General features: G+C 35.5%; 1 protein-coding gene across 5 annotated transcripts in view; it reads left to right on the top strand.

Moving 5' to 3' along the window:
* Window positions 1-12,634, top strand: part of VPS8 (VPS8 subunit of CORVET complex) — a 262,885-nt gene that overhangs the window by 188,450 nt on the left and 61,801 nt on the right. For 4 of the 5 annotated variants that reach the window (XM_079100598.1, XM_079100596.1, XM_079100597.1 and 1 more), the window contains 2 exons: window positions 9,279-9,359; window positions 11,018-11,187. In XM_079100598.1, coding sequence (XP_078956724.1) covers window positions 9,279-9,359; window positions 11,018-11,187 — 251 coding nt within the window. Of the gene's footprint in view, window positions 1-9,278; window positions 9,360-11,017; window positions 11,188-12,634 lie in introns of those variants that run through there. The other variant, XR_013757268.1, reaches the window with a different exon arrangement.

Here is a 12,634-nt window from a genome sequence, read left to right as displayed (position 1 = left end):
CTGCTTGAAATAATCCAAAACTGGACAAAATATATGAAATGATAGTTTCGAAAACAAAAATTGTGATTATCATACAATAAAGGACAGTGATTCTTGAGAAAAAGGAAGTGTGTCCTACTGGTAAGCAGCATGCCCCTCTTTAGAAAATTAAATATACTTAATCATATGATTCAGCCATTAAACTCCTATGGAAATAAAAACATACATCCAAACAATGACTTGAACACAAATTGTCTTAGCATATTCGTATTTAATAACCCACAGCTGGAAATAATGCAAATGTCCCTTAACAGTCAAATGGATAAGCACTTATAGTGTACCCATACAGTACTGTATAAAAATAAAAAGAAACTATTGATATACACTACATCTTAGCTCAGGCTGCTATAAAAGAATAACACAAACTGCATGACTTAAGCAACATTTATTTCTCACAGTTCTGGAGGCTGGTAGTCTGAGACTAACCTGCCAGTACAGTCAGGTTCAGTTGAGGGCCATCTTCCTGGTTCACAGATGGCTGCCATCTCGCTGAATCCTCACATGGAAGTGGAAAAGGAAGCAAACTCTCTCTTGTGTCTTTTTATAAGGTCACTAATTCTCACCATGAGAGCACTTCTCTCCTTTCCTAATTCCCTCCAAAAGGCCCCATCTCCAAGTACCATCATATGGGGGATTAAGGCTTCAACATGTGATTTTGGGGATTGGGGGGACACAAACATTTAATCTGTAGCACCGTACAACATGGATGATCCTGAAATTACTAAGTGAAAGAAGCCAGACAGAGAATACATACTGTATGGTTCCATTTATGTGAAATTGTAGAAAATGCCAAGTAATCTAAAACAATTGAAAGTAGAATGGTGGTTGGTGGAGAGTAGGGGCTAAGGGCTAGGAGACGCAGGTTCAGGGTGGGAGTGAGGAGGGATTACTATAGGACATGACATTTTGCAAGTGATAGATGTATTCATTGTATGTCAAAATTTACCAAATTGTATGTCAGACCTCTTCAAAACTATCATTTTTAAAAAGTCGATGGAGTTATCAACTTACTCATTTCTTCCTCTTCCAAGCCTCCCTCCCCCATTAAAAAGAAAACAGAGGCATTAAAATGATATTTACTTAGAACGGACATAGCATATTAGAGTTTTCAGAAAACATTTGAAAAACAGGAGTAGCAACTGAGCAAAGCAAGGGAAGCTCTGACCTAAGGTGTTTCATTAGTTACACTAACTGGAAGCTTGCCCATTCTCTTGTCCCAGCCCATGAGAACTTGAGAACCGAGATGCTTTTTCTGCCCTCCTAGAGTATCACCCTGTACACATTACTATTAGCCTGTTAGCAAGAGAAATTAAACTATAGAATGTTTTGACTCAGGAATACCATATACAGTAGGGGAGGGGAATAAAGAGCAGAGCTAAAAATTACAATTTGAGGGAAGTCTGCTCATAGGATCCCTCAGTACTCCTCTTCACCTTTCCTGCGACCACTTCCCAAGGGGGAGCTGTGAGGCTCTTTTTCTTGAGGCACTGAATGACCTCTGAGGACTCACCTACATGGAATTTTGTCAAGAAAAAGGCTAGCTATTCTGTCACCCTGCACTGAAGCGTATCAGTCAACAAGCGTTAGCCACTGAACCAGACCCTTCATCCAGGTTTATTATTATTAATTTGTAGAGCAGTTTTAGGTTTACATAAAAATTGTGCAGAAAGTATAGACAATTTCCATTTTTCCCCTCTTCTCCCTCCCCATAGTTTCCCCTAATACTAACATCTTATATGAGCATGGGACATTTGTCAAAATTCATGAAGTGATGTTGATACATTATTACTAACTAAAGTACATACTTTACATTAGGATTCACCCTTTATTTTGTATAACTGTGGATTTTGACCAATGCATAATGTCATGTATCCATCATCACAGTATCGTACAGCATAGTTTCACTGTCCTAAGAGTCTCCTGTACTCCACTTCATCCTATACCTGCCCAGATCCCTTGGCAACCACTGATTTTTTTTTTAACTGTTTCTACCTTTTGCCTTTTCCAGAATGACATATAATTAGAATAATAAATTACATTGCCTTTTTTCACTTAGCAATGTGCATTTAGTGCTTTTCCATATCTTTGGGAGGCATCATAGCTTTTTTTTTTTAATCATTGAGTCATATTCCATTGTATGGATGTACCAGTTTGTCTATTCATTGACTTATTTAAGAACTCTTGGATGCTTCCAAGTTTTCTGAGTTTTCATTAAAGCTACTGTAAACATTCATATGCAGGTTTTCGTGTGAATGTAAGTTTTCAACTCAGTTGAGTACATACCTAAAGTGTGACAGCTGAATTGCATAAGCTATGTTTACCTTTGCAAGAAACTGCCAAACTGCCTTCCGAAGTATCCATAGTGTTTTATGTTTCCATCAGCACTGAATGAGAGTTCTGTTGCTACACATCCTCGGCAGCATTTGGTGTTGTCAGTGTTTTGAATTTTAGCCATTCTACTAGGCATGTAGTAGTATCTTGTCTTTTAAATTTGCAGTTGCCTTAGGACCTACAATATTGCATCTTTTCATATGCTTTCTTTTTTCAGCTGTATAATTTCATTGCGGAGGTGTTTGTCCAGATATTTGGCCTACTTTTTATTTAAGGTGTTTGCTTTATTATTTATGAGTTTTAAGTGTTCTTTGTATATTTTGAATAAGACCTTTTATCAGTTATGTATTTTGCAAATATTTTCTCCCATTCTGGCTGGTCTTTTCATTCTTGAAACATCTTTTATAGGACAGAAGTATTTTACTTTTAATGAAGTTCATCTTATTGACTTTTTCTTCCATGGGTCATATTTTTGGTGTTGCATGTAAAAACTCATCACTAAACCCAAGGTTACCTAAATTTTCTCCTGTTTTCTTCTAGAATTTTTTTAGTTATCCACTTAACATCTAGAGGACTATGATCAATTTTGAGTTAATTTTTGTAAAAAATGTATGATCACTGTCAATTCATCTTTCTGCATGTGGATGTCCAGTTGTTCCAACACCACTTTTTAAAAGAGCTATCTCTTTCTCTTGAAATTTCTCCATTGCCATTTCTTATTTGATTATATTTGTATGGGTCTCTTTCTGGGTTTGTTATTACTTTCCATTGATTTATTTCCTATTCTTCTACCAATACCACACTGTCTTGATTACTGTAGCTTTGTAGTTAGTTTTGAGGTTGGGCAGTGTCAGTCATCTAACTTTAATCCTCTTTGATATTGCGTTGTGTCGCTGGCTCTTTGCGGTACCAAATCTGCGGATATTTGTCGCCGCCTGCAGCAACAACTTGCGCGGGTATTTTTCGGAGGTGGACTGGAAACTGAGCTACTTCTATTTCTGGGCTGCTTCCTTGCTTGCTTGCTAGTTTATAGAGGATAGAGGAAATGAGGCTTACTTGCTTTGAGAGGAGAGAGAGAAAGAGGCTTTGCTTAAGAGAGACTACACTTTCAGAGATCTATATCTTAGTTCTGCTGCTGCTTCTTAAAGGTGCGTCCTGCATCCTGTGAACTAAGGGTGCGTCTACCTAAGGTGCTTTAGTGATGTGGCCCCCGTACTGCGATCTGTGATCTGCAACCTAAAGATGTGTTCTCAGTTCTCCGCTCTGCGATCTGCCTTCCGCCGCTGCCCCTGCTCGCTGCTTCTATCTGCTTGCCACTTCTTCTTCTTCCTTTCTGCTAATGGCTTCTCTGCTTCTTTCTGCTAGCTGCTGCTTTTTTCCTTCTACCTACTGCGGGTTTACATTCCCTTCAGGAGGCGGAGGGGGGGCCATGCCAGTTGAGATCAGGCGAGGAGCCAGCTGTCCAATCACGAGCAGGCATGAGCAGGAGCACTCGGGAACACCTGTGCACACGTACCACCAATGTGATCAAAACAACTTCTGGCTGACTGCCAGGCGCCATCTTGGCGAGTCCGCATGGCATGGCCCCCAATAGCGTTGGTCATTCTTGGTCCTTCCTTTGCCTTTCTATATGAACTTTAGAAACAGTTTGTTGATATTCATGAAGTAATTCACTGGGATCTCAGTTAAGATTATGTTGAGTTAATAGACCAAATGAAGCACTGCCATCTTCTTAACAAAATCAAATCTTAATAACCATGAACTTAGAATATATCTCTCATTTATTTATATCCTTAATTTCTTTAATCAGAGTTTTATAATAGTCTTCATATAAATCCTGCATATGTTTTGTTAATTTATATAAAAATATTTTGGTTTATATGCTAATGTGAATAAACTTGTATTGTTTATTTTAACTTCTATTCTTTGTTGGTATGTTAGAAAGCAATTGACTTTTGTATAATCACCTTATTTCCTACAACTTTGCTATAATAATCCCTTATTAGTTTCAGGGGATTTGTTGTTGTTGCTGTTAACTCATTGGGACCTCTTTGTAAAGAAAGTTTATGCAGCTCACATTTCTAGAAGTTCAAGGGTATGGCACTGCATCTGCTCTGCTGTAGTGAAGACTTCATATTGGATGTCATCATAATGGCAAGAGGATGTGTGAGAGGGAAAGAGCATATCACAAGACAGGAAGCCAAAGTGGGTGGGGAGTGGCATATCAGCCATCTCTTGAGAACTAACTCAGGGTCTCATGAGAACTACCTTAATATTTTTTTAAAGCAGTGCCCCCCAGTGACCTAAAATTCTCCTAGGAGGTACCACCTCATAAATATCTCATCATCTCCCAACATTGCCATACTGAGGACCAAGTTTCCAACTCATAAATCCTGGAGGGATAAATCACATTTAAAGCATAGCAATTTCCTTTTCTTATCTATCACATTAGCTAGGCCTTCCAATTCAGTACTGAATAAGGGTGGTAAGGGGACATCCTTGTTCTTAATGGGAAATTGATGAAGTTTTCTTCTGTTCCCAGTTTGCTGATAGCTTTTATCATGAATAGATACTGGATTTTTTTCAAGTGTTTTTTCTGCATCTACTGATACAATCCTGATTTTTCTCTTTTAGCCTGTTGATGTGATGGATTACATTAATATTTTAATGTTGACTCAGCCTTTCATACCTAGGATCAGTCCCACTTGATTGTGGTGTATGATCCTTTTTATACATTGTATGATTCAACTGACCAATATTTTCTTAAGGATTTTTATGAGAGATATTAGTTTCTAATTTCTTTTAATGTCTCTTTTGGTATTAGGTTGTTGCTGGCCTCATAGGATGGATTAGGAAGTGTTCCCTGTGCTTCTGTTTTTTTGGAACAGATTATATAGTTGATGTAATTTCTGCCTTCAGTACTATTAGAATTTCTCACCATTTTCTTACTTAGTTCCAATATTTAATATACTTTATATCCTCTCCACTAGAATATTTCCTGAAATATTTTGGGAAGTAAGTGCTTTTCCCCTCACATCACCTCAGCCCCAGTCACACTTCTAAATATAAGCTCTTTTACTCCCACCTCTATAGTGGCATACCCCCTAGGCTGTGAGTTTCATAGAAGTACAAACTGTGTCTATCTTATTCCCTTTTTTTATCTCCAGTACCTAGCCCAGTACCTAGAACAAAGCATACACTGAATAAATATTAGCTCAATCACATAATATCCTTGAGTAGTTCTCAAAAGCTTATAAAGCACTTTTGTGTCCATTGTCTTTTTTTGATCTATGTGTACATTAAATATCAGCATCCTTAATTTCTAGTAAGGAAAGTGCCACTCAGAAAAATTAAATGACTTGCCTTATTTTACACCTTTATTATGTTAGAATGATTGGAACTTTAATCCAGATCTTCTAATTTCATGTTTCAGGCCTTTTTTTTCCTGTACCTAACATGAGTCAAGATGTTTTTCATATCCATCTTTATCAGGTCCTGGGGTAGGGGAGAAAATAGGGAATGACAGTTATTTAAATGCACAATTGCTTAAATACAACTGAAAAAAAGTTCATTTTTCCAAAATAAAAATTCACATGATATCAAATGATAAGGTTTTTGAGATCTTCTTGACCTCCAGATGTTTATTCAAACTGATACTGCAGACCTGAATTATACAGATTTTCAATGACTAATAGTTGATAAATGAGGGAGTGTTTTTAAGGGACCCATGTGTATATTATGTATATTTTGTATTCACTTGATAGTAAAAGTTATTTTTTATTTTAAGAAGCTATTTTTGAGTTTCTTACTGAGGGAATTAAAGGAAGCAAGTGATTTATATACTGTCCTGCATAGAGCATCATTCATATTTTAAAGTAATGCTCAACTAGTAAGGATTTTCATTTTAAAACAAATCATATACACACAGGATACATTAAGTACCAGAAAGGAGTAAAAAAAAAAGTGGTAATTACCTCTTTCTCTAATGTACTTTTGGAAAATTTTATGTGTACCAAATGTCCTCTTTTTTCATAGTTTACAAACAAGTTAAAGAGAAGCCTCAGCAGTTACTCATTGTTGAAGAAGCCAACTGACACCTTTGGAAAATAATTTGAAGTGCTAGTGGATTGTGTACATGCTGTGCTAGAAGCCTTGAGCTGACTTTTGCATTCTATAATTTATATGTTGTCCCAGCATGAGGTAGTTTTCATGGTTTTGCTTTTAAATTATGTATATTAAAGTAGAATATACTGATATAAATATAGAAATGACCTATAAAGATTTCTTCTTTTTCCCAGAATTTAACCTTTTACAACATTTTCATTCTCCAAATCACCCTTGTCATAAACACATGCCAGAACTACATTAACTCATTGAATACAGATATTATAGTAGATATAATAGATTTTTTAAAAAAATATACACTATCCATAGACATTTTGACTAAGGAATAAGTGTATTTATTGAAAACTTGGCTAAAGCATAGTGAAGTAAAGATGAAAGCATTAACATGATCCTGTTTCTATGCAAGGAAAATAAAATGAAATTATCTGGTAGGTATATAACCTGAGGTGCTTTTCTAGTAAAGGACCAGTCTGAAATATTCAGTCTTGTCTTTTGTAAATGATCTCCACATTCTGGACAAGTATCTTTGGAATAGAGATAATGATTTCTAGAACGTTTTTCTGTTAAGCTTACATGATGTATTCAAGCCTAAACTTGTTAATTTGTACACAAATACACAGTTTTTTGTGTCTTCCATTTCTTCAGCACAATTTCAGCAACTGGGAGAATTAGAGGATCCTGTGGGAGACAGCTTCATCCTTGTCTGGACAAACTCAGAGTACTGAAAATCAACCTCAGTTAGAAAGTCATCAGCAATTAGAAAGAAAAATAAGCAAATCCAGAGACCATTCTGAAAGTTTTTCCTGCTACCATAACCTTTTCCTTTCTGAATTCATTTAATCTTAAAGTCTCAAGATTTCACTAACCCTCACTCCCAAGTAACCAGAAATGCTATCCATATTTTCCAACAAAAATTAGCTTAAGTATCTGTACTTGGGAAGCCAGTATGAACATGGTAGGGACCATTAAAAACATAGTTCTGAAGACCCTAAATTCAAATCTCAGCTTATCTGCTTAATAGTTTTATGACTTAGAATTTACTTAACTTCTCTTAATCTCAGTTTCTTCATTCATTAAAGTTGTTGAAGGAATTTAATGATATGGTATATACAGTTGTCTTTCAGTATCTCTGGGTGGTTGATTCCAGAGCCCCCCAAGAATACCAAAGTCTGTGGATGCTCCAGTCCTTTATATCAAAAGGCATAGTATTTGTATACAACCTCCATAATTCTCTTGTATGTTTTAAGTCACCTCTAAGTTACTTATAATTACCTAGTACCATCTAAATGCTATGTAAATAGTTATGATACTGTGTTATTAGGGAATAATTGCAAGGCAGAACGTCTATAGGTATTCAGTACAGATGCAGTTTTTTTTCCTAATATTTTCAGTGTGCAGTTGATCAAATCATAAATGTGGAACAAGGGATACAAAGAGCTGACTGCATAAAGTGCTTAGCACTGTACTTGGCATATGCTATCCATTTAAGAAATAGTAGCTACTTTTATCATTATGATATAGTTGGATTCCTCTGCCACAACCTCATATTAAAGTGATAGATTTAACATGCTCATTTATTAGCCATTTGTAAAATTATAATTTTCAGTCTAACCAAAAGTGCAGTAAATGAGCATACAAATATGCTGATGGAGACAAAAATCACATAATAAACTTTAGGTAGAGCAATTTGGCAATACATATTGATAGCCATAAAAATATCTTTTGAGTCTCTAATTTTCTTTCTAGAAATCTCTAAAACCACAGAGATTCAAAGATTTATTACCACTGGCATTTGGTAACAGTAGGCAGGGTTTGAGGGGGAAAAAAAATACCTAACAGTAGAGGATGATTGAATAAAACATGGTATTTCCACATTATTCATACTCGACAACTATTAAGAAATATCCAGTGATATAAGATAGTGCCCATGGTACACCAGTAAGAAAAAAAAAAAAAAAAAAATATATATATATATAAAAGTACTGTATGTGAAATACTCAGATTTTGTATGCTAGGAAATGTATCCCTCATTCTTACCCTTTCTCTCCTCTAGAAATAAGACTGATAAAAATGTACATTAAAATATCAACAGTGTTTACCTCTGGGTGGTTGGATTTCAGTTTTGTTTTTGTTTTGTTTCTGTTTTGTTTTGTTTTGTTTTGTTGTTTTGGTGAGGGAGGGTTTGGTGGTTAGTGGTTTCCAGATTATTTGGCATGCCTCATGTCAGAGCAGTGGAGAAAAGATTAGGGTTCTTTGTGTCCGTGGTTTATCTGTAGCAACTTCACTGGGGGGAAAAAAGGGCTTTTAAAATTTGAAAGCTGTTTTTTCAAATCTGATCATCTCCAAAACTGAAGGAATCTTATTGGTTTGGGCTGGGAGATGGCTAAATATGAGTCACAAAAGGAGTTATTGGGTAGATGCTGATGTCCCTGAGTGCATTCTTTTTGATGTAGCAGACAAGTAAGAATTCAAAGAGGAAAAGTTGATGTTTAATATGAAGGAGAGGAAGCAACTTACAGAAACAAAACCAGAATGAGATTTTGTTAAACTTGTAAAGAAGATTATTAAGAAACGGGATTAGGTCATTTAACTTTTATTTTTCCAAAGCCTTTGAGATGTCCAGATGAAACAATGTTCATTTCCAATAAAGATTTATGAAAGAATAAATATGTTGTGGCTATAAAAATATACTTGAGTATATTTGTTTTTTTTCAGGTATTTATATTTTAAAGTAATTTGAAAATACCACGAATCATAATAATTATATATTTTTTTCTAATTAGGATCCAGTATACGGAAAAGGAAAACTTGGAGAAATCCAGGGTCTTATTTTGGGAATGTTAGATACCTTTAACTATGAACAAGTAAGTCAACCACTTTCTATTTTGAGTCCACCCTAAGATAGAAAAAAAGCTATTTTTATAATTTCTTTTTTTCCTCTCCTTTGTCTCCCTATTTTTTATTGAAAAATTGCCATCTCTTTACTGAAAGTAAGGTAGATTGAGGTAAATGCATGTTTTCCCCTATTTTTAAATTTCTTTTGACCTTAATTTACATGTACATACTTATTCCTGAATATGGAAATGCATCTAATTCAAATTTGTTTTTGATTGATTGATGGACTAATATCTACCTTTCAAAATGAAAATATGAATAACTTTCTGGAAAGTAACTGATGAAATAATCATGAAAATGATGGTCAGCATGGATATAGAAAATTGTAAAATAAATGAGTTATTTTTAATATTTTGAAAAAGAACATTGCCACTAGCCAAAAATGATCCTTAGTCTTCCCTTAACAAAATTTTGTGTAGTTTTAATTCTCAGTTAAGAGCCAGGTTGATGGACACACATTTTTCTTTGGAAAAGTACCATTTAGTCATGTTACAACTTTTTTTTTCCCCCCCTAAGAATATGAGAGAGAAGAAAAAGAATAATTTGAGAGATAGAGCTCTTCTAAGGTGTTGTAAAAATTGCAGTTCTGGTAAGCATAGGCCGCTGAAGTTTGATACCCCTGCAGGCACAGACACCAGGGTAGCAGAAGTACAGTAAAGCTGAGTACAAGGTGGAAGATTTTTGCCAACTGTGGAACTGTATAGAAGAAGAGAAGATGATAGCATTGACTGGAAAGGACTGGGATTGTTAGATAATTATAACTAAAAGTTTTATATTACAGGTAAAGTTAAAGAGCTGTTTCATAGCAAGGACGGTAGACAGTACCTAACTCCATCTTCCCCTTTGGAGTTGACAAAAAAGAACCCAGCTGCATATTCAAATGATATTATATGAATATAATTAGTTTTAGTGTGAAAATAACACTTTATAACCACAACAGCCTTAAGATGACTTAATGTGATAGTTGTGAGAATGTCTTTATGTAACTTACTGACAAATGTCAGAGTATTGAGTAGATTAAAATGACTTATGAAGGGCTGGGGATATAGCTCAGTTGGTGGAGTGCTTGCCTTGCAAGTACAAGGCCCTGGGTTCAATCCCCAGCACCACCAAAAAGAAAAAAAAAAAAAAAAATTATGAGTGCTGATCAGGAAAATGATTTCTGCCCAAAGGGGTTGAAAACTGAGTAATGACTATTAGCTTTTCCAGTGAAAGGTTACTTGAAACATTGCCATGAATGCAGTTTCAATTAAAAAAAAAAAGATCAGTAGTCCAGGCTGTTTTTTGTTATAATAGCCTAAGCCATCAAGACAGAAGTTGTTATATAAAGGTAATAAATAGATTTGGGCTTATCTAGTTATTTGAAAACCATCAATACTGAATTAAACCACAGAATGGCAGAATACACATTTCTCTGTAGGAATTTGTGACAGACTTGAGCATCATCACACTGCACATTAACTACTTGAGTTTGTGGGGGTTTGATGTTTGTTTCATCAATTTTATCCTCCTATAGTACATTCCAATTTCAGTAGTTTGTAGTTGAAAACTGAACAAGTTCTGTTTTCCATTCTTCTCTGCCTTTCATTTTATAACTTGTTTGTTTTTTTATTTTGGTCTTTGATAGACCCTGCTTGAAACAACAACCAGTCTTCTAAACCAAGATCTCCATTGGTCATTGTGTAACCTGAGAGCTTCTGTCACTAGAGGGTTGAATCCCAAACAGGATTATTGCTCTATATGTTTGCAACAGTACAAGAGACGCCAAGAAATGGCCGATGAAATTATTGTCTTCAGGTAAGAGAAGGAAGGAAGAATTACTGTAGGGCACATGTACATGTGTGATATTGCCAGGCAAGAATTCATGTGGATACACAGCCCAGTCAGTCATTCAAGCAGTAAACAAGACAGGCAAAGTTCCTGTCCTCAGAGACCTTGATGTGGGGAGAGGTAGAAGTTAGGGTGCTCAGACAATAAATAAATACCAAGCAATGAAGAAAAATGAAACACTAGGCAGGGGGATGGAAAGATGAAGTGTTCTTATTAAGAGTGCTTTCTTAAGAAAGCACAATGAGGGGAGGCATCTCTTGAGGTCACCTTTGAGCAGAATGAGAGGTAGAAGAGAAAGTGTTGAGAGGTGTTTGGATTCAGGACATATTTTAAGGGAAGGGCTAACTTGCTGGTATATTTGATATGGAGGATAAAGGGAAAATAAGGACTCAGACCTGAATAACATGAATTTGGTACCCTTGCCTGAAACAGGAGGAACAAGTCTAGGGAAGTGGGGAAATCTAGGTTTCACCTTACAGATGTTAGGCTTGATATGACCATTAGACATCCATGTAGGATTGTCTGATAGATATTGTAGTCATAAATCGGGAGACATGTTGGAGTTAGATATACAATTTAGGAATCGTTGGCATGTAAATGATATCTAAGCCACAATACAGAGAAAGAAGAGGCCTAGTGCAGAAGTGTAGGAGCAGAGACAGTTCATCCAAAATACATGAATAGACTCAACATAATGTGGATTCTGGAGACAAACTTCAAATTCTGACTATGCTGACCAAATACAAGCAGTGATACTTTGGAAAAATTAATTAATCTTTTTATATCTTAGTTTCCTTATCTATAAATGAGATGGTAATAATAATACCTACATCTGAGGACTTTAGAACATTAAATGAGGAAATTAAATAAGGTACTATGAACAGTGCCTGGCATGAGTAAGTACTATATCAGTGTTAGCTATGTAGGAGGATTGATAGATTTGGAGGTTAGAAGAGAAAGTAGCACTTCATAAAGAACCTGCTCATTCAACATATTTATTGAGCACCTACTATATAGCAGGTAACTTTCAAGGGAATGGGGGACAGCATAAAGAAAACAAAAAGATTACTCTTAAGAAGTTTGCATTTTAGTAGCAAGGCGAGATAAAAGCAAATAAATGGAATCTCAGATGGTGGTAAGTACTATGGAAAAAAGTAAAATACATTGAGGGACATACAGAGGATTTGAGATGTGGACATTGTATGGATAGAGTGGTCAGGGAATGCCTCATGCCTCACTGACTGTTAAAGTAACTTAAAAACAAATAATTTAGAAAATTATTGAAAATGTGATTAGTAATTATATTAATAAAAACAAAACTTGGTATAGAGGAAAGATTATTGGGAACTACTGAATTATAAAGAGTAGTCAGGAAAAGCCTTAAAGTGACATTAAAAGACCTAAGGAAGTAACC

This window comes from Sciurus vulgaris (assembly GCF_902686455.1).
Source record: "Sciurus vulgaris genome assembly, chromosome: 10".
Lineage (NCBI taxonomy): Eukaryota > Metazoa > Chordata > Mammalia > Rodentia > Sciuridae > Sciurus > Sciurus vulgaris.
Note: the sequence above shows the minus strand (reverse complement) of the source record. Positions and strands in the feature narration are given on the sequence as shown.